This window comes from Eschrichtius robustus, chromosome 18 (genome assembly GCF_028021215.1).
Source record: "Eschrichtius robustus isolate mEscRob2 chromosome 18, mEscRob2.pri, whole genome shotgun sequence".
NCBI lineage: Eukaryota > Metazoa > Chordata > Mammalia > Artiodactyla > Eschrichtiidae > Eschrichtius > Eschrichtius robustus.
The window spans coordinates 10,540,733-10,566,298 of NC_090841.1; the positions used below are offsets into that span (position 1 = coordinate 10,540,733).

The 25,566-nt window shown below is 36.1% G+C and overlaps 1 protein-coding gene across 2 annotated transcripts in view; it reads left to right on the forward strand.

Annotated features, from left to right (window-relative positions):
• Nucleotides 1–4,985: 4,985 nt before the first annotated feature.
• The window catches only part of RFC3 (replication factor C subunit 3), a 244,052-nt gene continuing 223,471 nt past the window's right edge, over nt 4,986–25,566 (forward strand). For both annotated transcript variants that reach the window (XM_068526452.1, XM_068526454.1), the window contains exons 1-3: nt 4,986–5,203; nt 17,553–17,674; nt 24,008–24,109. In XM_068526452.1, the coding sequence (XP_068382553.1) occupies nt 17,666–17,674; nt 24,008–24,109 (111 nt within the window). In that variant the 5' untranslated portion in view covers nt 4,986–5,203; nt 17,553–17,665. The remainder of the gene's footprint in view (nt 5,204–17,552; nt 17,675–24,007; nt 24,110–25,566) is intronic.

Here is a 25,566-nt window from a genome sequence, read left to right on the forward strand (position 1 = left end):
TCAGTAATATGAGAATTTTTTTTTATCTGTTCCAAGCTACATTTGTTTATTTTCTTTTCTAATATATATACACAGAATTCACTGTTGAAACGTTGTTAAAAAAGGTTATAGAACAAATGTACATGCTCTTTGGATATATTTACCTTCGTAATCTAGTCACTAAGTGCCTACTATAAGCACAATGAAGGTAGGATTTGGGTCTGTTTTAACATTATTTTATAAAAACTTAATTTTCTTCCATTATTCCATAAGTTATGGCCCTCTACCATGCAAACTATTCATTACAAATGAAGCATTAACCCCAAAGATAGATAGTAAACTAAAATGAACTGTTTTCTTGATGAGAGAAGACATCATCCTTTTCTCATCTAATAACTTTTCCAAATTCTGGACAAAATATAAGGAGAAGCAAAAATGCGTTTTCATTATTGTATATAAATCTGAATATGACTAGCCAAAAACATTTTTAAAAAGTAATAAAAGAACTGGAAAATTTAGCCCCAAGTCTTCCTTTGAATGTTGATATTGTTGACTTAGAAGCAGTGTAGGATAGATGATTAAATATTTAATCATGATAATGATTAAATACTGATGATTTGAAAGCAATTTAGGAAGAGTTACATGAAATTATTTTGAACTATAACAATTTCAAATTAATACGCTTACGTAAAAGAGTACTACCTTTATTAGCATCATTGAGATTCTCAGATTAAGGACTTTCATTTCTGCCAGTGATGGACTTAAAAAAAAAAAAAATCAGACCCACCCTCTAAACTGAACTAGAAAAGCTGAGTAAAAATACAAAAAGGATCTTTTTGATGGCATACTGAGAGGACAAGATCCTGAAGAGAAGGTGCAGAGAAGTCTGCCCATGTTCAACTCTGTTTTTCCCCTTGACTCATTTGCCAATTTGGAAGCTGTTCCAGAGGCTGAGAAGTCACTCAGAAAGTGGCAACTAAGAAGCAGGGAAGCCAAGAAGAGCTTTTCAGGAGTCCCATGGCTCTGTGAAAATAAAAATTGGACTTCAGGGGCAACTAGGGAAGAAAAGCCTTTGAAAACACCTCAGGATCTTAGTTGGGACAGAAAAAGGGCCACCCTAGGAGTAAGAATGAACCTGAAATAGATTAGACCTAACAGACTGAAAACCATATAGGCTAAGGTGTTCGGCTCTGACCCTAGTTTCCTAACAGAAGGAAAAGTTAAATCCTTTATGGAAGTAAAAAACATTCAGAGCTTAATATTTTTCATAAACAAAGACAGGATTCCATTAAGAATTTCTGGGCATACCAGGAAACAGGAATAAGAAAAAGGCAACAGAAACAAGATCCACAGATGACCTAAATATTGGAGTTATTAGGCACAGACTTCAGAATTTCACTAGAGAACTAGAATCTATAAAGAAGAATCAAACACAAATTCTAGAGGTGAAAAATACAATTCAACAAACTGAAAATTTAATGAAAAATTATATTCATACTAAAATAAATAAAAATTAAAAACTTATTTATAATAAAAGACATGAAATACTTAAGAATAAATTTATATGCTTGTATGCTGAAAATTACAAAGACAATTAAAGACCAAAATAAATAAAGAGATGAAGAGATATGCCATGATCATAGACTGGAAAATTCAATATTCTTAAAATGTCAATTCCTCCCGAACTGATCAATAGATTCAACAGAATTCCAACCAAAATCCCAGCAGGCTTTTTTAGAAATTGAAATGCCAATTCTAAAATTTATATTAAAATGCAAAAAACTTAGAATGGCCAAAACGGTATTGAGGAAAAAAAAAGTTGGATAAGTTAGCATATGGATATACATATACTTATCAATGGAACTGAATAGATTCAGAAAATCAGCTGATTTTCGACCAAGGTGCAAAGGTAATCCAGTGGAGGAAAGGAGAATCTTTTCAACAAATGCTGCTGGAATAACTGAATTCTTATTTTGAAAAATAACAGTATCAACTCCTATTGTTATACCATACAGAAAAATTAACCTTCAATGGATCATAAGCCTAAATATAATATACTGTGAATATTAAAAAGATAGCAAGAGGAGTTTATTTACAGCTTTATGCTAGGGAACTTTAACATTTGGACAATATGTACAAATTCCTAGAAAAATACAATGTACAAAAACTTTTCTTCAAAAGACATCATTAAGAAAATGAAAGGCCACAAACTGGGAGAAAAATATTCACAACACACATTTTGACGAAAAAACACGTATACAGGGGAAGGGGAAATGGAGAGGTATTATTCAAAGGGTACCAAGTTGGCTAGACAAAAATCGCTAAGTCTTAGAGATCTACTGTACAGCATATTCCCTACAGTTAACAATGCTCATTGTATAAAAATTTGCTAAGAGGGTAGAGCTTATGTTAAGTGTTTTTATCGCAAAATAATAATAAATAATGAAGGCAGGAGGAAACTTTTGGAGGTGATGGATATGTTTATGACATATGTTGTGGTGACAGTTTTGTGGGTGTATACTTAACTCCAAACTCATCAAGTTGTATACATAAATATGTACAGCTTTTGTCTGTCAATCATACCTCAATAAAGAAAAAACGGTGTGTACTTGGTATGTAAATAACTCCTACAACTCAATTACAAGGAAACAAACTCAATTTTAAAAATGGGCAAAAGTTTTGAACATACTTCACAAAAATGAAATATCACTATATACCCAACTCAAATGGCTAAAACTAAAGACAGACAATACCAACTGTTGCCATCTGACAGAAAGACCCATCATCCTTTTAAACTAGAGGAAAGCCAATTAAAGAAGCAGATGCAAGTAGACTAGATAGTGAGAAGATGAGAGAATTCTTGGCTAAGCTCACAATTCTTTTTCCAATAAAGGATGAGGAAAAGTCATTGGTTGAGGAGGAAATTGGTGATTCCAAGAGGGAAGACAAAGAATGCAATACCAGGTTTAAAGAGAGAAAAATGACTACAGAAAAGAGTAGGATGACTGGACTGTGGGAGAGACCATTTGGGTGAGAGCACGTTAGTCCACCCAGTTGTTAAGCTGCTGGGTGTAAGCACAGAAAAGATAAATGCATGAGTTCATTTATGATCCGGGTTTTGCCAAGCAAGTAGTAGAACTCAGGGACAAAGAGTTGAGGGGATTTGCAGGGAAGTGACTTTAATATCACTATTTGTGAATATATACAAATAGAAATAATTAAGTAAATAAATAATTCTTCACACTGTGACACACTATTCTAGTGTAAGTTACTAGTATAATGGTGGCAAAACTAAGCACTCCCTCAATTTAAGGTTGGTCATATGAGGTACATGGAAGACAGGAACGTACAGAAAGTTAAAATAAGCAGCTAAATGCAATATATCCAAAACTGAGCCATCTAATGATGAACTTATTCCTTATTCTACACATTCAGTTTGACGTCTAAAATCTATACTTCCTCACGACCTTCCTAATCAGCCTTTCCGCATCTATTACAGCTTTAGCTCTGACCTTTTCTTTCATGTGTTTCCTAATATCTTCCATCACTTCCCATGCCCCCACCTTGCCTCCTGCTCACACTATTTGTGATCAGTCGTCAATGATCCTTCGATATTGCCCACTTAAAAAATTTTTTGTTTTTTCACATAAACATAATACAGTGGCACTCCTCAACCGGCAGTAGCTTTCTTTACAACACCTACTACCAAAACCATCAAAAAGTTTTATCCAAAAACCGTAAAATGCCCTTATTTGGCTACGCCAGACAATCTAACTTTCTTGTATTCCCCAGTCCCCCTCTGTTTCTCTCGGTATAACTGCTCAAAAATCTCTATTCCTCTCGCTCTGGCTTGCACAAGTACTTAGTTTTTATGTAGGCCGCAGACTAGACAAAACTCTGACATACAAAGATAAAAGTCTTTACCAAGGCTGAAGAAATTTCTTGGGAGAACTGAGTACCTTGCAGCTGACACTTTTAGAATTAGTCTAAAATTAAAACTGGGTGGGTACAGTTTCACACAGATTTTATTTTTCCAACCTACTTGGTGGTTTCCATGCTGCATCTAAAAACAAAACAAAGCCAGTGCACTCTCACGAGTTTACTACGGTCCGCCTATTAAAAGTGGTTTGCCTCTATCTTGTAAAAATGAAAAAGGGGCAGAATTTTCCCTTCAAACGCTTTGCACAAGCGGCCTTCCTTTAGTTAAAATTTGAGAAAGGCCAAGATCACACCATAAAACACAGAACATGAAATGTTGCTGAAAAAAAACGAAAAATAAAGCTAATTAACTCCTGAAATTCTTAAGAGAAGCGCTGCTAAAAAGCCAAAAGACAGGCTTCTTTACATAATTAAAAAGCGTCTTTAGGTGCCACACGAGCAGTGTATTTGCCTTCCTTCCCTTTTCCTAGTGACACCCCTACCGCCTCAGGACTGATGCTTAAAGACATAGTGGATGGACCGCGCCGGTTCAGGAAGAGATTTAGACGGGAAGACTGGGGCCATCCCAGCACGGGAACCGCGCCCAGCAGGCATCTGGATCGCTTAGTACTCAAGAGGGAAAATACAGCTCGAGTTTTTACCTCATATACCATTAATTTTCCACAAAGATTTCCAGAAACCTGATTCACAGCCAGAAACCCAAACCCTGTGGGCGGGAAGATGAAAAAAAAAAAAACACAAAAAAAAACACACAAAAAAACCTACTACGCCACCACTACCGCCTTGCAGGGCCAGCAAACGTGCAGAGACAGACGTACGCGCCAGCAGCGCCTACGTCCTCACAATGCGCAAGCGCACGGCGAGGCCCCGCCCCTCCGCCGCCGCGGCGAGGCGCGCGCACCAGAAACCAGCCCCCACTGGCGCCGCCCGGGGCTTCCGCCCCGAAACCCGAAGGTCGCCGTTCGGTTCCGGTTCTAGCCCCGCCCCCAGGCGGGAACCCTCTAGAAGTCTTAATATCCGGGACCAGAGGCTGGCGCCAGCGCGCATTTCCGGCGACGGACGCGAAGGAAAGGATCCGGTGACGCCTCTTCCCGTCTCACTTGCCGCCCAGGCTCCGGCTCTCGGTGCGGCAGCGCCATCTGGTGCCGAGTCTCTCGCTGCCCGCAGAGGGGGCGCGCGCCTTTCTTTCGGAACCTTCCAGAGAAAACGGGGCCCGGGTTTTCGTCTCTCCCGCCCTCGGGAAGGAGAGCCCGAGTCTCCGCCCTGCCGAGTTCCCGCGTTGGAGGTACTTTGCAGGACTTTGAAGCGGAAGCTGCTTGTATATGTTCGCTATAAATAGCCAAGATGGAGAGGAAACTGAGTTCTTTCTCTAGTTTTAAGTCCAGAAAAACAAAACAAAACGTTTTTTTTGTTTGTTTCCTCATGCCATGTTCCTGAGGTCCTCTCAGTCGTCCCCTCAGCCATGAATTCCTTAATCTGTCGAGACATGGGTCCACCATTTCTGTCTTGGATGGGAAGATGGCGCAGGCTCTGTGGCTTAGATTGGTCTCTGCTCTAAGAGCCTTTGTTTCCTTTCGCTTAGTAAAGCAGTGTTGTAAAAAACATGCAGCGTATGTGTTTGGAGCCAGTGACGGAGCGGGGAATTTAGTGGATAGTTTGCTATAAAAACAGGTTAAGATTTAGGAAAGGTAGCCTCAGGGACACTCAGGATGAATATAGATTTGTTTGCGTATTTCTATTAGACTAACCAGAGAAGAAAAGTCATTTCTCCCACGTCAGCAAAGTCAACGTAAATTCTCCCTGGATGATGAATTTTTGCTGGAAAGCCTCGATTTTCCTGGAAGGCTGAAGCCCTGATAATATTAGGTAGCTAGCATTGGATTGTTCTTAACTGCCTTATTGGGATGATGCTTTGAGTATCAGAGTAGTAGTGAAAGTTAATGAAGTAAGTTTCCTTTAGCCTTCAGCGACTACTGACTTGACTGCTCCACGGGGCGTTTCTCCTACAGCTGTGGTTCTCAAACGTGAGCACGCCTCAGACGTCCCTGGAAAACTTAGTAAAACAGATTGGGCTTAACCCGAAGTTTTTAATTTGGAAGGTCAGGGGGTAGAGGTGTATAATTATAGCTATGGTAAGCTCTCTGCTGATGCTTAAGTTGTTGGTACTAGGATCACAGGTGCAATAATTTAGAGTTCAGGATTGCTTTGTCAATAATGCTCTTGCGGTTGGTTACTAATGATAGGGAAGCTGGAGAAATCCATTGTTGGGAAGTAATAAACCGAGGATTAAAACCAGGTAGTTCTACATAAATGAATATTCGCACATTAAAGCGACTACTACACATAAACGTGTTCTGTATATTATCATGTGATAGAGGGTGCTGTGACACCAGGTATACTAAATATTTCAATTATTTTGCTGTAATTTCTGTCCTTCACATTAGCTGTTAAAAGGCAGTAAAAGGGAAATGACTAGACTTAAGGACAGAATTGTTATAACCTAACATTCTCATTTTGCTTTTTGGTAGACACCAGGTTTTTCCAAAGTCCTTTTCCGTCTCCCCAAATTCCTTTGTTTCTCCAAATCCTGTACCAACCGCACTCCACCTACATCGTGCCATTTACAAATGTACAGTGTTTTCATTTGAAAAAACAGTCATCTCATCTGTAAAAATGGCTTACTTAATCTTTTCTGCAGACCTTTTCTCTTAGGTTAATTCTGCCAAATCCTGACTATGGCACTGCATTTATTGACAGTGAAAAAAGTGCACTGCACACTAGAAGTTTTATCCTTGCACCTAATTGAAATACAGATGTTTTGGGATAGGTTTGTATGTTCATAACTGAAATTATTCCTAAAACTGGTTAAAAAAGTTTAGAATGTTTGCTTTGATGTAACTGACCTTATTATAAAAAAATAAGTGATATACCCTCGATTTGTAAATTAATATATCTAAAGATCAATGAAGACAACTGAAATGCTGCTTTTGCAATAATTCAGTAAAGTTTCTATGAGTGAAAAGCAATTTTGATAATGTCATTGAAGTGAGTAAAGGAATGAATTCATTGTGAACTTTGAGGAATGAATCCATATTCTCTAAAATTTAAGTAATTCATCACAAAATTACATCAGATCAATGAGATGGTACCTTATACGATTTTATAAAATTAGATATTAATCAATTTCTGTATATTTTAGGTTCATCCACTAGGTCGTTCATTTCTAGCTCTGATTCAGACACTGGGTTCCCTAAATCAGTTGTGTTCTAAAGCAGATTCGTGGGCTTTGAGAGTCCTCCTTAAGGAAGAATGCAAAGCTCATTGTTTGCACTTACATACGAATGAGCCCAATTTCGTAGACCAATTATTGCTAACAACTGAAGCTTTCTTAGAAGTAACCTACTGAATGAGTTATTCAGCCTTACTAGATTTGATATTCATAGACTAAAATTATTGCATTACACAAATAACTGAGGATTCTAATTCAGTACTCTATTGAGCTTTGTGGTTCCACCAACTCCTGGCAAACTCTTGCTGTATATGAACACATGCAGGCGATTGGAATTCCCATAATGCTCAAAGTTACTTTCCTGCCAGTGTATCATCAGTGTTATATTTGAGATGTTAACTATTCTTAATTATTGCTGTTCTTCCACATTACCTTTTAAAAATTATGTGAGGTTTTATATTTATGAATTGTTTTATACGTTTGTAATTGCCAGTTATCATTTGGCTGCAGTTTTCTACTTCTCAGTTTTTAAAAGTCATTATTATTCCGTTCACTGGACTTCAGTTTTTTTCTTTTTCCTTCTAACATGAATGAATCTCCATTAGAAAAAAAATGGTTGAGAACACCTAAAACCATGATAGTGCTCTAAGAATCAGAGTACTTTGTATCTGAGTAATTATAAACAGTTTAAACCAAGGAAAGAAAGGCATATGTTCTGTGTTTCATTTTAAATGAAACTTGTTACAAATCCCCTCATGATGAACGGAGGTGTGATGTGAAACACACTACTCATTAGAAATGCTACCTGTTTTATTTTGGGGAGCATTATTAAACAACCCTACTTTGTTGACTAAATGTAGTTAGTAATTTATGATATTTATTTATTATGGCTATTAACATCACCACTTATCTTGGCTAATTTTGTCCTTAAGCATTATGTGAGATGATGTAGTTTACTTTCAGTCAAGGATTGGTGGAGTTTGATACAGTAATTAGATTAGAACTTCAGTGTCAGATTTGCTTTCAAATGTATTTTCTATTCATTAATTTTGGGTTCCATTTGCTTACTTTTTAAACTTCCCTCCTATTTTCTAAAAACGTAATTTGTAAATGGATATGTAGTGAACATCTGTGGAAAGAAGTATTTCTCCGAGGAGAAATTTTAAAATAAGATGATTCAGCTCTTATAGTGTCTTAACTGTTATAGACATCTTTTTTTTTTTTGGCCGCGTGGCTTGTGAGATCTTAGTTCCCCAGCCAGGGATTGAAACTGGGCCCTGGCAGTGAACATGCCAACTCCTAACCACTGGACCACCAGGGAATTCCCTAGACCTCTTTTTATCAGCGTTATTTTTGCTACAGTCAATGGACTTATTAATACTTTTCGTTTTAGCCTAACAATACTGGTATTCACATTTTGACTTGGTATTGGGATCAATTTTTCTGTTTTTTGTATACTGGCAATATATAATCTTTTCGTCAGTCACTGGCAGTTGAATTTCTATAGCCTTAATACTGCCTTTTTATGGTGTTGGAGATACTGTTCTCAGACTTTCTAATCTGTTGGCTTGTTATGCTTTAAATCTCATCCAAACTGCCTGTCATTTCTGTTAAGTTATTCTTTGGAAGTAAGTTTGAATTAATCTGCTGTACTCAATTTAATGGCTCTTCTCCCCAGTGGTGAGCCACATTTATTATTGTGTTGTTAAAATAGTATCATTTCATGTTTGCAACCAATTTATTTATTTAAAAAAAATTTTTTTTTAATTAATTTATTTCTGGCCGCATTGGGTCTTCATTGCTGCGTGCGGGCTTTCGCTAGTTGCAGCGAGCAGGGGCTACTCTTCGTTGCAGTGTGCGGGCTTCTCATTGCGGTGGCTTCTCTTGTAGCAGAGCACGCGCTCTAGGCACGCGGGCTCAGTAGTTGTGGCTCGTGGGCTCTAGAGCTCAGGCTCAGTAGTTGTGGCGTACGGGCCTAGTTGTTCTGTGTCATGTGGGATCTTCCCGGACCAGGTATCGAACTCGTGTCCCCTGCATTGGCAAGCGGATTCTCAACCACTGCGCCACTAGGGAAGCCCTGCAATCAATTTAAATAGACTAACACACTGCACGTGTTCCAGTAATAATTGATATAATTTGATATATGGATGAATTAAATTAACTCCTAAACTGGTAAGAGTACTGATTCAGACCATAGTTGTTTTTGGTAGCAGTACATTTAAAACTCTTGACATTTGATACAGATAAAATATTTTAGTATCTAAGCTTACCATACTAGTTGAGCAATGCGAATTATTTATTTATTTATTTTAACATCCTTATTGGAGTATAATTGCTTTACAATGTTGTGTTAGTTGCTGCTGTATAACAAAATGAATCAGCTATATGTATACATATATCTCCATATCTCCTCCCTCTTGCGTCTCCCTCCCACCCTCCCTATCCCACCCCTTTAGGTGGACACAAAGCACCGAGCTGATCTCCCTATGCTATAGCAATGCCAATTATAATACAGATAGTTTGGAAAAAGTAAAAATATAAGGATATATTTATATGACTTTTAAATATTACCACAAAAATAGCCATTTCTCAGGAGGTCTTTTTCAGCTGTTATGCTGTACTGTATTATGAACCTTTAACCATTGATCAGTATTAATCAGAATTATTGATCAGAATTAGTCATTAACACTACTGAACTAACTGTGTCTACCTCTTTTTCAGTAGCCCTGATGTTTTGGTCATATAGTTGTAGCTATTGTATCAACCCCACTGCCTTAAATGTGCTTCCATTCCAGATGGAAGTCAGTCCCATTAAGCAAATTTCTGTTAAACACTTTGTGTTGAGTATAGTGATGTCTTCCTAGCTACAGTTCCTGTTGTACAAAATTCTACATATGTGTATTTATGTACTTGTGCTTTTCCCACAAATGTGAGAATTTAGGATACTATATTTGTAAGCATATGTGTGATTTTTCTTGAGGATAATTTTTAAAACTACAAGAAAACATGGGATCTTGGGAAGAGAAAAAGGAGGTAAAATATATAGAAGAGAGGTTTATGTAGATATTTTTCTAATGAAGTGTGGGAAAAATATAGGAAACCAAAGGAAAGAAATCGAGACATGTGAAAGCTTCAGAGTAAGAGTAGTGTTCTACTGTGGTTGTTTGTGCACTGGCATTAAGTTCTCTTAAACATAAAACAATGCATTAGGAAGGGTTTCCAGAATATCTCACAGAATACTGGCATTTTCTCCTTCAATTAACCTAAGTTACATAAGGTAACTGAATCATAAAATTGTAAAACACTGATCATTTGGTGGAGATCCAAGGAAAAATGCTTCTTAAAATGCATATTTATAACAAAGCAAAAACACATTCATAAGCATCTTGAGAAAATTGATGGGCTAAGGAAATCCCAAATAGTTCTTAGGAAGAGGAGTTGTTATTGAACGAGGCCAATTATTACTATTTAAAAGTACTTAAAATGGGGCTTCCCTGGTGGCGTAGTGGTTAAGAATCCGCCTGCCAATGCAGGGGACATGGGTTCGAGCCCTGGTCCGGGAGGGAAGATCCCACATGCTGCATAGCAGCTAAGCCCGTGCGCCACAACTGCTGAGCCCATGTGCTGCAGCTACCGAAGCCTGCGTGCCTAGAGCCCGTGCTCCGCAACAAGAGAAGCCACTGTAATGAGAAGCCCACGCACTGCAACGAAGAGTAGCTCCCGCTCGCCACAACTAGAGAAAGCCCATGCACAGCAACGAAGACCCAATGCAGCCAAAAATAAATAAAATAAATAAATTTATTAAAACAAAAGTACTTAAAATGCCATTAGTTCGTTTATTTAATGAGCTGTTTGTCATTATTTTAGACTCACTTATAGCGACAGTCCCCTAACTGTGCTTTAGCTCTAAGGCCTTAAATACTTCATGCCTGCTTTCTTTTACAGTAACAGGTTTTGGGAATATAACTGTTATGTTGATAAGTAATGCTAGGTGAAGGAATAAAGTTAAAACAACTCCAATGCTTGAGGAAAACAGTTATAAATACTAAGAGTATTTATAGCAATGCCCCAAATATAATATGTCCAAAGAGTATTTTATATGAAAAGAATTGCATTTCTTCTATTTGAAGTGAGTAAAATATACATGCATCAAAATAGATTCGAGGTAGAACAAAGTAATGCATATAAAGAAAAGCAGAACCAAAAATCAGAAGAAAATGCAGATGAATATCCAATCTTTGGATAGGAGGAAAGGACCTTTTTTAAATCACAAAAGCAATCAGAAATCAAAGGAAAAAACAGTTGATAATTCTTGTTACATAAAAATTTTTAAGTTTGTAAAAGTTGTGAAGTTTGTTAAAAATTTAAAGAGCAAATAAATTAGAGAAAATATTTGGCCTTAGTATGTCAATATATTTTTTAAAAACCCTAATATAATTCAGAAAGGAACCTAAGCAGATTTTTTTAAAAGGAATTATACATAAAAGCTCTACTTTTCTCACTTCCCAAATGTTTTAAAAATTAATTTTCAATTCTGACAAAGATGCAGTGGGTATAATGTTGCCATATGTAATAAATAAAAATAGGAAGCCCAGTTAGATTTAAATTACACATAAGCAACAAATATGCAATGTTTGGGGCATATTTATATTAAAAGCTTATTTTCTGTTTATCTGAAACTCAAATTTAACTGGCAGCTTTTATTTTTTCTGGCAGTCCTAAGTGTGGACTCCCTCATGTAGCTGGTAGGAGTTCCGATTTTAATAAACTTTTTGAAAAGTAATATGTCATTAATACACCAAGAACCCTAAAAATAGTTATGACTTCTGACTTAATAGTTTTAATTCTGGTAAATTAGATCAAGGAAATAATCAGTTGACTAGAAAGATATGGGTATGAGGAGCTGTATTTGTAATAGAAAATTAGGAACAAATATATAGTAAGGGGGTAGGTTACATAAACATATCTTTGCAATAGGGTATTAAGCAATCCTTAAAAATGAGGTTGAAGAAGAGTGTTGACTTGGAAAGATAAGTGAAAATCATATTACAAAATGGTATAATAGGTGTCCTTTTTCCAAATATATAGAAATAAATCTTAATGTATATACTTCCAAATGGTAACAGTCCCTGAGTATGGATGATGGGGTTATAGCTAATTTTATTTGATTTTTCCTTTTGTTGTACTTGTGCTTTCTGATTTCTGTATAATGAGATGAATTATGTAAGAGTTACAAAAATTATAAATTGTTTACATCTGTACACTAAAAAGTCTCTTGGAGTGGATGTATAATGAAACAAAATCCAGTGGTTTATTACTTACAAGAGATGCATCTAAAAATTATTCAGAAAAATCACAAATGAAACAATGAGCATACTTGTATTAAACTAAGTAAAGCATCAGTATTAATATCATGTTAAGTAGAACTTATAGCAGAAAGCAATGCATAGGATAATTTTAAAATACTGCAATAAAAGATATACCATAGAGAAAAGATAATGACAGCCAGGGGAAGGAAGACTTTTGGAAGTAGAATATGGAATTGAGAAAAAGAGGACATGGCAGACTCCAGAAAACTGACTAAAGAATTTGGAAGAGGTTCTTAACCTGGAACCACTGGTTGAAAAAAATCCAAATGTACAAGGCCCATCACTTCTTAAAAGTAGAACACTGCATAGAAAGCTTTTTGACACAACATAGTTTCATGAAAAGGACTAAAGCTATTGCTGTGAAGTAGACTGGTGAGGAAAATGTGATGTCTGAACCACAACGTAATGCTCTGAATGTTTGGCATATAGGTAAGGTTTTGCAAAATCAGGCCTCTCAGGAAATAGCAGAGATATGTAGCTAGCAGACTTAATACTGGAAAAAACTGGTACATTTTGGTTAACTAAACCAATTGTAAGTTTGTAATAAGTCTTTTATTTAAAAATTCCAGGAATGCCTAAAAAGATTACAGTCTTGTGCTATACAATAATACTAAGAGAATTCAACAAGGTTTGTTGTTTTAATATACATCTTACTATACAACTATTAGTCTGTCTTCAATTACACAAAAAAGAAATGATGATACTTAGGATTTTTAAAACATAATTAGGGCTTCCCTGGTGGCGCAGTGGTTGAGAGTCTGCCTGCCAGTGCATGGGACGCGGGTTCGGGCCCTGGTCTGGGGGGATCCCGCATGCCGCGGAGCAACTAGGCCCGTGAGCCACGGCTGCTGAGCCTGCGCGTCTGGAGCCTGTGCCCCACAGCAGGAGAGGCCGCGATAGTGAGAGGCCCGTGCACCGCGATGAAGAGTGGCCCCCGCTCGCCGCAACTAGGGAAAGCCCTAGCACAGAAACGAAGACCCAACATAGCAATCAATCAATCAATAAATAAATCTTTAAAAAAAATAATAATAAAATGGTAGATACCTCAATAAATTTTCCAAAGCAGAAACAATTAACATTCTCATACAGTGAAATAGCCAGTAAATCTCAAAGTGTAAACCCCAGCATGGCTTCAGCATCACTTGGGAACTTGTTAGAAATACAAATTCTAGAGCCCTACCTCGAACCTACTAAATCAGAAACTCTGAGGGTAGGGCCCATGTTTTAAAATTTAAAACTCAGTGTTTTAGCAAGTTCTCCAAGCTATCTTGATGGATGTTAAAGTCTGAGAACCACAAAATTAGATAAGATAATGAAAGTTTAAACAAAAATCCAAGCTTCTTGGAGTTAAAAAATAACCATAGTGTCTAAAAGGAAACAAAGAATACAGAAACAGATTCCTCTGAATGTTATCAAATATTGTGAAACTCCTCTGTGCAAAGAAGATACTGTGCTAGACACTTGAGGATTATTAATGAACAAAGGGGTAGAAATACAGCTCTCACTGAGTTTTCATTTTAATGGAATTATGTAATGCTGCTATAGCTAGATTTTTTATTCTATGAGCAAGACTTTTATTAAATAATTTAGAAAATGAAAAAGAAGAAAGCAAAAGGAAGACTACAGTAAAGATAAAAGCAATGATAGTAAATGCATTAGAAAATAGGAAAAAAAAAAGTGAAGAAATCACAAAATAGTAAATGTGGAAAGTCCGGTAAAAATTAGAAGTGATGGAGGTGTTATAACATGTAGAAAACATATGTTAAATATGTGTATATAACTTATCACTATCAAATTTGAATTTCATGAAGAGGATGATTTCTAGGAAAATCAAAACTACTTAAAAAAAATCTAATGCTATTCTACCAATAACAGAAAAAGAATTTTTTAAAAGTTACCCAGTTAATTACTTCCCCCAAAAGGCTCTGGTTCTAAATGGTACTGGTGAAATCTTTTATTCTTAAGAGGAATAGATAGATCCATGTATAGAACATAGAGAAAAATATAGAAAGATATCCAGTTCATTCTTCTAAGCAAATATAATCATCCTACCAAACCCTTGGAAAAAAGCATGAAAATTATACATCACTTTCACTTATGACTATGCATATGAATAATATAATATTAGCACATAGATTTAATAGTATATTAAAAGAATAATTTACCATGGCCCAAAAGGGTCTGTTCTTTGAATATAAGTATGACAGTTTGCATTACTTACTTTTCACAAATATTCATTCTCCCTTCCCCACGCTGTTGAAGGAGTATATTTCTATACCTCATTGATGCTGTGCTTGACCATGTGACTTGCTTTGGCCAGTGGAATCTGAATCATTGTCAGATTTGCCATTTTCAAGCACAAGCATTAAGAACAGTTCCATGATTCATCTCAACCCATCTTTTCTCCTCTGTTATGATTACTGTTGCTCCTTCAACCTGGACACAGGAGGAAAACAGTGGAGCTGACCTACAGTCAACCTGCAGGCTGTAATAGAGCTTGCAGTCTACAGCCTTGATGTAACATGTTTGTGTTACAAAGATTTGGGGGTTTTTTGGTTACTGCAGCAGAAGCTAATATAATAAGGATGCTTCAACATCAAGAAATGTATTGATATCACATTGTATCAATAGGTAAAATAAAATCATGTACTGTTTTATCCATTGTATTTACAAAATCATTTAGTGGAATTCTATACTTAAATGTTTTTTGAAAAGCATAACTTAGAAGACTAATTCCTTCACATGTTAAGATGTGTATTTCAAACCAATGCCCATTTTAACCTTATTTAAAAATAAAATACTAAGTCATTCCTTTTAAAACTGGGATAAATAGGGAATTCTGCTCTCACCAATTTTTACATTGAAGTGTTTTGCAAATTCTAGAGAAGGTAGTAGGAATGTAGTGGAGGAGAGAAAGTATTATTAACAGAGGATATGCTGGCTTAACTAGGAAGTTGCAATGACTTACTGAAGACTCTGTTATGATGCCCGTTGGGAGACCACACCCTGAAAGGATGGAGTTCTTTTTTACATGATATGTAAATGCTTCAAATTAGAGACTGGGACTTCCCTGGTGGCGCGGTGGTTAAGAATCCGCCTGCCAATGTAGGGGACATGGGTTTGATCCCTGGTCCGGGAAGATCCCACATGCTGTGGAGCAACTAAGCCCATGCGCCACAACTACTGAGCCCGCGCGCCTAGAGCCCGTGTTCCACAACAAGAGAAGCTACCACAATGAGAAGCCCGCTCACCGCAGCAAAGAGTAGCCCCTGCTTGCCACAACTAGAGAAAGCCTGTGCGTAGCAACGAAGATGCAACACAGCCAAAAATAAATAAACAAACAAAAAAATAAATTAAAAAAAATATCAGAGACCATTACACGGTGCTGTTTCCCTCATAGACTACATGGTTCTAGAAATTAAGAAGTGAATGTGTAATAACTCACTTGCAGAATTTCTGCTTTCCGTACCACAGCTTTGAGCGCTTCTGGTTTAGAGTTCTTAGTCCTCAAGCACAGAATGCTTCCATCAGGGACACAACAATGATTCCATTTAATTGGAAGATGATACTTCCGACTAGCAATTTGGGACTCCTATGTCACTGAACCAACACAGAAAGAAAAAAAAAAAAAGATGCAGTGATTAATCTATGTTACAATGTAAAAATTGGGTTGGAGGCAAAAAGGACTATGTTTGGATCCTAGGAGATTCTCAGGGGGCACATCTTATTACTTCCATGCCCAATAATAAAGGTAAATGTAAAACTATAGCAACCAAAAAAGGCGGAACAATTGAGGATGCACACCCTTCAGGAATGAAGGTTGGGTCACTCAGGTAAAGGGCTCAGAGCAGTCAAGGTTTTGGCTGAGGGTAAGGGAAAGATGGAATGGGTAAAGAAGAAATCCATAGATACCATCTACAGCTGTGACACTAATTACAGAAATGAGTATCACCTTTGCATATTTTCTCCTTGCTATATGCATGTGTTTATATATACTAACCATTTTCTTCTCTCTCATTTTTATTTTTATATACAAGCTTCTGGAAACAACTTTATGATTTAGTCTTTGGGTAACAGAATATTCAGTGAAACTGTGACTAAATTTGAGGATTTTTTACTATAGCCTGTGATGGACACATTAACTGTTTGGACTGTGTATGTATCTTTCATTTTGGGGAAAGGGGGAGAGCTTTTATACTTGTAAGGTGGATAGCTGTATCATGTTCGTTGGAAATATATTTTGTTGCTATATAGGAATTAAAATGTGTGTAGAAAGTTGCATATGGAAATGAATGACCAAAGGAATGAAATGTGCCCATTACCAATATATTGCCTCTCAGTTCCAAATTTCCCTTCCTTTCCTGTTCTATGAAAATGGATTTGGGACCTTTAAACTTTTTTTTTAACTTTTTTTTTTTTTTTTCCCTTTGCCAGCTGTCAATAAAGTTTGTCAGCAGAGGGTACTGGAAAGGCATTGTAGGAAGAAAGGGTTTTCCTTCCTGGTTCCAGTGAGCCCACTTGGTAGATTCATGTTGCCTGTGTGGCTTCTCCAGCTCCCAGCTCTTGCAGTACATGCAGCTATTCCAGCTCCCAGCTCCGGAATTACATGACAGTCAGCAGTGCCCACCGGCTAGCAGCTACCCCCTCCCTGGCAATTCCCATTGGGTAATTTTGTATCAGAGTGTCTCCAGGGATATACTTCTCTATGAAAAGATGTTACCAGCACCCTAGTGGGGGATTTCCAGCAAGTTTTGCTGGTGCAGCTCCACAGTGACTTCTCTGTCATTCAGTGAGCCATGGTCATGCCCACTTCAACAAGGTCTGAATCTCAGATGGGAGGGAGGGGGTCTTTCCTTAGGTACACCATCTCAGCTCTAGGGATAGTGGCTTCTCCTTATATCTCCAATTCTGTAGTTTTTAAGAGGTTTTGTTTATTTTTTTACTAGTCAATTCTTCATTCTTTGAATACTCAGCTATATGTAATAATTCTTTATATTAAATCTGTTCAAATTGCTATATGGTTTCTCTCTCTCTAGGGTATGCATTCTGAAGAACAGAAAGAAAAATGAACAGTCTCAGAGACCTGTAGGACACATGAGCATACAAACATGTATATATCAGGAGCCTTAGAAAGGAGAGAGATAGAAGAATGTGTGAGGTAAGAAAATTTGTGAAGAAAAGATGACCCCAAACTTTCCAAATTTGATGGAAAATTTTAATCTATGTATCCAAGAAGCTCAATGAGCTTTAAAGAGTATTAACCAAAAGAAATCCATACCAAGATACATTAGTCAAACTGTCGAAAGCCAAAAACAAAGAGAACATCTTGAATCCAGCAAGAGAAAAATGACCCATCATATACAGTGCAACCACAATAAGATTAAGAGCTGACTTCTCATCAGAAACAGGGGCCAGAAAGCAGCAGGATGACATATTCAAAGAAAAAACTGTCAACCAAGAATTCAATATTCAGCAAAACTACACTTCAAAAAAATGAAAAAGGAATAAAGAAATTCTCAGATAAAGCGAATTTGTTGTTAGCAGATTTGCCTTACAAGAAATACTAAAGAAGATCTTCAGGCTGAACAGAAATGACAGCAGATGGAACTTGAATCCACATGAACAAATGAAGAACAATGGAAAAAGTAATTATGTTAAAAGACATGGACGACCTTAAATGCATATTACTGAATGAAAGAAGCCAATCTGAAAAGGCTCCATACTGTATGATTCCAACTATATTACATTCTAGAAAAGGCAAAATATGGAGATTGTCAAAAGATCAGTGATTGCAGGGAGGCTGGAGAGAGATTAATAGGTAGAGCGCAGAATGATTTTTGAGAGTGAAAATACTATGTGTGATATTTTAATGATGGATGCATGTCATTATACATTGGTCCAAACCCACAGAATGTACAACACCAAGAGTGAACCCTAAGGTAAACTATGGACACTGGGTGATGTGATGTGTCAGTGTAGGTTCATCCTTGGTAACATATGTACCATTCTGGTGAGTGATGTTGATAATGGGGGAGGCTCTCTATGCCTATGTGGGAGCAGGGGGTATATGGGAAATCTCTGTACCTCCTTCTCAAATTTGGGTTGTAAGCCTAAAACTACCATAAAACAAAGTCTTATGGAAAGAAATGTAATTACAGAGGTAAATATAAAGGACTATATAAATACTTGTTTTTTGTCTTTTATTCTCTTAACTGATTTAAAAGATAATTGCATAAGACAATAAAACTGTGTTATTGGGCTTATATACAGATAAGATGTGACAATAATAACATGAGGGGGGAGGAAATGGAGCTATATTGGAGCAAAATGTCTATATTTTACTGGCATTAAATTAGTATTAATCTGAAGTAGATTGTGATTACTTATAGTAGATTGTACTAAATTAGATTATTGTAAAGCCAAGAACAACCACTAAGAAAACTTTAAACTCCCCCCAAAAAAGGAATTAAAGTGGTATACTAAAAAAATCTATTTAACATAAAAGAAGACAGTAAAAGAAAAACAGAGGACACAAAAGTCTTGAGACATATTGAAAACAAATACCAAAGTAGCATAAGTCCAACTAATCAATATTTTCATTGCATGTAAATAGGTTAAATCCTTCAATCAAAAGGCAGAGATTGTCAGACTGCATCAAAACAAAACAAAACAAGATCTAACTATATGCTGTCTACAAGAGACAGGTTTTAAATTCAAAGATACAAGTAGACAAAGTTAAAATACGGGAAAAAGATACACCACACAGACAGTAACCATAAAAGAGCTGGAGTAAATATTCTAATATCACAAAAAATATACATTAAGACAAAAAACACTTGGACAAAGAGGGACATTTCATAATGATAAAATGGTCAGTTCAATAGGAAACTAGAATAGTTATGAATGTATGCATACTCAACATATATTCCCCAAGTACAGGAGTCAATAAATGACAGAATTAAAGAGAGAAATAGACAATAATAGTTGGAGACTTCAACAATCCAGTCTCAATAATTGATAGCACAACTAGATGGAAAATCATCAAGAATATCTTTTATATCACTTAACATTTAATGCTGTCAGCCAACTTGACCTGACATTTATAGAACACTCTAGCAGTGAAATGAAAGCAAAATGCATGTTTTTTCCAAGTGTATGTGGGTGTTCTCCAAAATAGAGCACATGCTAGACCATAAAACATGTCAGTATATTTAAAAGAACTACAATTATATAAAGTAAGTTCTCCAACTGTAACAGAAACAAATTAGAAATCAACAAAAAGGGAAATCTTTTTGTGGTGACAGAAATGTTCTAAGAGTGGCTTGTGGTGCTGGTTGAACAGCTCTGTAATTTATTTTTAAAAAAATCATTGAATTGTATACTTAAAATATAAATTATACTTCAGTAAACCTGTTTAAAAATTAATGAAAGGGGAGTCACAGTCACCATAGCAACAAGAGTATAAACTTTCAGAATACCTTATGAGAAGTATTTGTGGCCTATATGAATAAAAAATGATAGAGCTTTGAGAGAATTAGAAGTAGAAATTATGCTTCTGTATATCAAAAATAATGCTTCAAGGAAGTCAGCTACTTCCAAATTATTTTATAGATTTAATGCAATTCCAGTGAAAATCATAATGAAATTTTGATTTGGTTTGCTTTTCAACTTGGCACAATCATCCTAAAGTTCATCTGGAAGGTTAAATACACATAAAAAATGTACAGAATATTTTGAAAGAAAGAGAAATGAGTTACACAAGATACACTAGACATTGAACCATATTTTAAAACTATGATATCTAAAATATTGTAATGCTGATATAGGAATAGAACAATAGTTGAATGAAATATCCAAGAAATATAACATTTTACATAGCTTAGTACATATTAAAAGACTACAGCATAATTTGGAATAAATAATTCGGTAATTTTTATTGAAATAGTTGAATTTAACCTTGCAATTACACTCTTGGGACTGTCTTTTATGGAAATAATCCTAAAATGGGGTAGGGTAAAAATATTAATTGTAGCTTTATTCATAATTATGTAAAATTTGAAACAACCTAAACACTGAGTAGGGGATTAGTTAAGATAACCATAGTTAATTTACAACTCACAAGTAGGAATATTATGCTGTTATTAAAATGATTATAACTAATATGTCATTATAAGGGATAATGCTTGTGAATTTTATGTTAAGTGTATAGGAAGTAAAATCACATAAATGGTGTGATTCTGACTACAGAAACATAAAGATAACTGTGTAAAGGGAATAATAGGAAATACATATACCAATATGTTAATTGTAATTGTGTTTTATTGTAGTCTGAGTAGAATTTTTTTTTAAATTTTATTTATTTATTTATTTATTTATGGCTGTGTTGGATCTTGTGATTCCTTCATCAAGGATTTGTTATGTGTTAGGAATTCTGTTAGGCACATTAAAGATATAAATGCATTATCTCATTTGTTCTTCATATCTGCCCAATAAGTTAGAAGTTGTCATACTCATTTCACAGCTGGGAGAAGTGAGGTCCAGAAAGATTGAGCTGGCTGGATATGACTGAGAAGAAAAGCTTTGGGGTTGCAAATTCCCCAGAGAGAAAGTTAAGTCATGTGCCAGTAAATGTTGGGATTAGGATAGAAAATGTGTGGTTTATTATAAAGACTGTCCCGTTAGTTTGTAAATTTTAAGTGTGCAAATTTTAAAAGTGCACCTGGGTTTTTCTGGATTCATGTTAGGATATTTTGATATAGTAGGTCTGGAATGGGGCCCAGGAATCTTCATTTACAACAAGAGCCCCAGGGGATTCTGAGCTTGTGGTCTGAGGACCACAGTTCAAGAGACTAGCTAATGTTCTGAAGTAACTATGGAAAGATATTGTGAAGTAATCACAGAAGGTTTTAAAATGTGCTTAAGGTCATATATAGCAAGCTAGTACCTGAACTGAAACTAGTATCTAGCTACCCTGACACTTAATCCATTGCTCTTTTTCAATCCAGAGACCTCAGACCTAGGTTTTCTCTGAGCCCAGCATCCAGTCAGCTGGGCCTCAGCAAAGCTGCTGTAGGGGAGAAGCCTTGTTTATTGTAAGGTGGAGCCCAGACCAGCTGAGAAGCTGGATGGCTCTAATTGCATAAACTTTTCTCGTGAAATTTCTCGAAAAGAAAAGAGTTACCCTGTTAGGTATAAACCTCTTTTCTTATGAAATTTTGTTGTAATTGGAAGGACTGTTTTTGCTATAAATTTCAATGCCCTGGTTAAATTCTCACGAAGTTCTAGTGCTGTTCTGAAATATTTTCTAAGTTGTTGATCATCCTAAACAACTGTTCCTCTTCAGTCCTACCCATGCATAGCCAGATGTTTCTAGAGAATAGTGAGCTAATGGAAAGAGCAAAACTTTGCAGTCAGAAAATATTGGTTGTGTCTTGTCATGCTGTTTACCAGCTAAGGGACTCTGGGCAAATCCCTGATCCTCTCCATACTTTAATATCTTCACTTAAAAACTTGAGAGAAAGGTATTAGTGCTTAATATCAGAATTCGGGTAAAAGGATTTTGCTGATTGCTCTGTGATATTCAATCTTTAGTTAGTATTAGGTTCATTTTTGTTTTTTTAAAGTATTTATTTATTTATATATGGCTGTGTTGGGTCTTCGTTTCTGTGCGAGGGCTTTCTCTAGTTGTGGCAAGCGGGGGCCACTCTTCATCGCGGTGCGCGGGCCTCTCACTATCGCGGCCTCTCTTGTTGCGGAGCACAGGCTCCAGACGCGCAGGCTCAGTAATTGTGGCTCACGGGCCCAGCTGCTCCGCGGCACGTGAGATCTTCCCAGACCAGGGCTCGAACCCGTGTCCCCTGCATTGGCAGGCAGACTCTCAACCACTGCACCACCAGGGAAGCCCTAGGTTCATTTTTATAGTCTGATGCTACCATATTCATTTCTGAAGCCCCAGATTTGGGGATAATCATGTTTCTTCCTCAGAAACATATGTGACACAACAGTGACTGTGGAGCTTTCTCAGACACAGGTTTCTTAACTGGTGAGGCAAGAAGTGGTGAAAGTAATAACAAATGAAGGTTAATGATGTTGTATTTGCTGTTAAGACTGGCATTTTGCACAATGTAATGGACTCTCAGTATATCAGATTTCTTGTAGAGAAATTCATAAAGAAATGGAAGTTATAAAATCAAGATGATGCTTACTTGTTCTTTTGGAATAATGGTGTTTAGATATTCGTAAAGGATGCTGTCAGTGTTTATTCATCCCCTTCCTGCCTCCCTTCCCTTTTTCCTTCCTTCCTTTTATTTCTCACTTATTTATTCCCATTCTGGAAATGACTTATAAAAATAATTTTAAACATTCTGGGTTTGTGGCGGGTCTATCAACTTCTACATGCTTAAATTATCTTGATAATGAATTAGAGACTTAGGTAAAGAAAGACTCCTGCTTCTTACCTGAAGTAGACATTTGGTGATTCATCATATGAAAAGAGAAAAGTATTTATCAAAGCAACACCCAGCTAGATGAAGTCATCCTACCTCTCATTCAGTCTGTAGGGCACCATTGAGTACAGTAAGTTAATGCGAGATAAGATATCTTGTGCAAAGAAATCCTTAATGTTTCTCGTTTAGCCATAGATATATAAATTAGGATACTGTGTTGCTCATTTAGAAACTGAAATAAACTGAACTTGATATTTTAAAATTCAGACTTCACTTTGGCATTTAAATGACTTGTGATTATTTCCAAGAAATTATTATTTCCAAGTAGCATAATCTATACAGATCCAGAAAAGAAAAAATCTCCTTTTGAAGTTGCATATAGTATTCTACAAAAATGTTTTTAAAAGTCTTGTAACCATTAATTTTGCAATGACCTTATTCAGGGAAATGATTGCTTGCTTTTCTGAAGTTTATAAATTCAAATTCTTGATAAGATTTACTGTTTTATTATTTGTTATACTTTCTTCAGGACGGTAATTGTGTCTTATTTATCTTTATAATCCCAGTACTAGCACTGTGTATACTGTATACTGGGTGGTCTGGAAATGTTTTTTGAACTGCTACTTTGTTCTTTATTGGAAACTCAGAATGGGAAGCTTTGGGAAGTTTCTTTATAATGTTATGTTTTATTTCCTCAAAGTACCACCTATTTTTTCCAGCTGAAAGAAGTTCCATTTAAGCACAAAACTTGACATTCAGATACACCTTAGCTTTGAAAGGATTTGAATACAATTGGAATACAGTAAAGCTAGAGAAGAGAGAAGTTAAGGTGCCTCAAAATATCATGTAATTGGTTTTATGGACTAAATGTGTTCTCCCTAAAATCATATGTTGAAGCACTAACCCCCAATGTGAGTATTAGGTGGTGAGCCCTTTGGGAGGTAATTAGGTTTAGATGAGGTCATGATGGTAGAGTCCCCATAATGAGATTAGTGCCCTTCTAAGAAGATGAAGAGACACCAGAGCTTCTTCTCTCTGCCATATAGGGACACAGGGAGAAGACAACCATCTATGAACCAGGAAGAGAGCCGTCACCGAGAACCAAATTTGCTGGTGCCTTGATCTTGGACTTTCCAGTCTCCAGAACTGTGAGAAATTCATGTCTGTTGTTTAAACCACCCTGTCTATGGTATTTTATTATATAAGTGTGAGCTATATGTGGATATTATTTTCAGGTTCTGGGAGCTTGATATAAATTAAGGCAATCACTTACATTGTAGGTAGTATCCTAAGAATAGAATATATTTACTTACCTGTCTACCCAGCTATGCCACACTGTAACTTTTTTGAAAATTTTTTTACATAAAAATTTTTTTCACAAACAGAATTTTAACTTGGTTTGAAAACTTAAATTCAAAGGTTTTAGTTTAGACTTTTTTAAAAAGGCCAAAACAGTCTCTATATAGACTGTTTCAAAACATAATATCTTAAGGAAACAGGAAATTATTTAAAAGGGAAAAGAATTAGCTTTCAAAAGAAGAAAGGACTGCTTTTGTTTGTTTTTCCCCCTTTCCACAGAATCTAGGATAACTAAAAACATGGGAAATGCCACCTGAAAATGTGGGAGAATTGAATAATAAATCTGGTGAACATTGGGCCACAGTAAAGGGGTCCTTTCAGGCATCATAAAAATTGTTGCCAGGTGAAGTTGAACAGGTCTTGGCAGCAACATCCCAGAGAGAACCAGCCACCTTAGAGAGTATATAACTAAAGAATCCATTCGTGCACACAAGCTATCCACCATTTAAAAATTCTTAAAACCCCTCATTGCTCATCTTTAATTTAAATATATATATTTCAGAATCAGTAACATCATCAGGTAAGTTTTAGCTTTTTACTTTTAGGCATTGGTTAGACTGAAAGGATTTAGAAACAAAATCAGAGCCCTTCAAATAAAGTCCCACACAAATGCAATTTTGTGTTTGAGTTCTCTCCATGTCTCTTCTGCAATCTGTTGACAATAGTTCCACAGACTTAATTCTTTGTATGGATGGTGTATTTTTCTCAATGCCTTCAGTGTAGGCATTAATAAGCTTTAGAAAAGTGTTATTTCTCTCTAAGGCCACTGTTGCTGCCATTGCATTAAAAAAAAATGCTTAAGAATCTTGTCTTCCTGTGTTACCTCCTTAACTTTGTTCAGTTTTTTCTTTGAGTTTGCTATAGAAGTTCATAAGTTTGTAAAGTTATTAATCCAGATAAACTTGGAAGGATTTTTCTTTTTTGGTCTGGATTCCTAACAGATAGATGTTAGCTTTGCACAAAGATAAAATCCTGAATGTTGTTAATTTAGATTAAAGAAAGAAGAAGAAAAAGAAAAGAAATGATCTATAGGACTTAGAGTTCAAAACCTTTGCAAAGAACCTGAACAGGTTTTTGACACTCTGATAAAACTTATTTACTTGAGTTCTTTTATTCCGTTTGTTCTACAGCTGTTTGCTTCCAGATTGAAGGTGTTTTTCCCTTGACAGACTCTGTGTGCAGTCCCTGTGATTATTGCCAGAAATACTCTTTCCTGTTATTTTTTAAATTGTATTACTTAGAAATG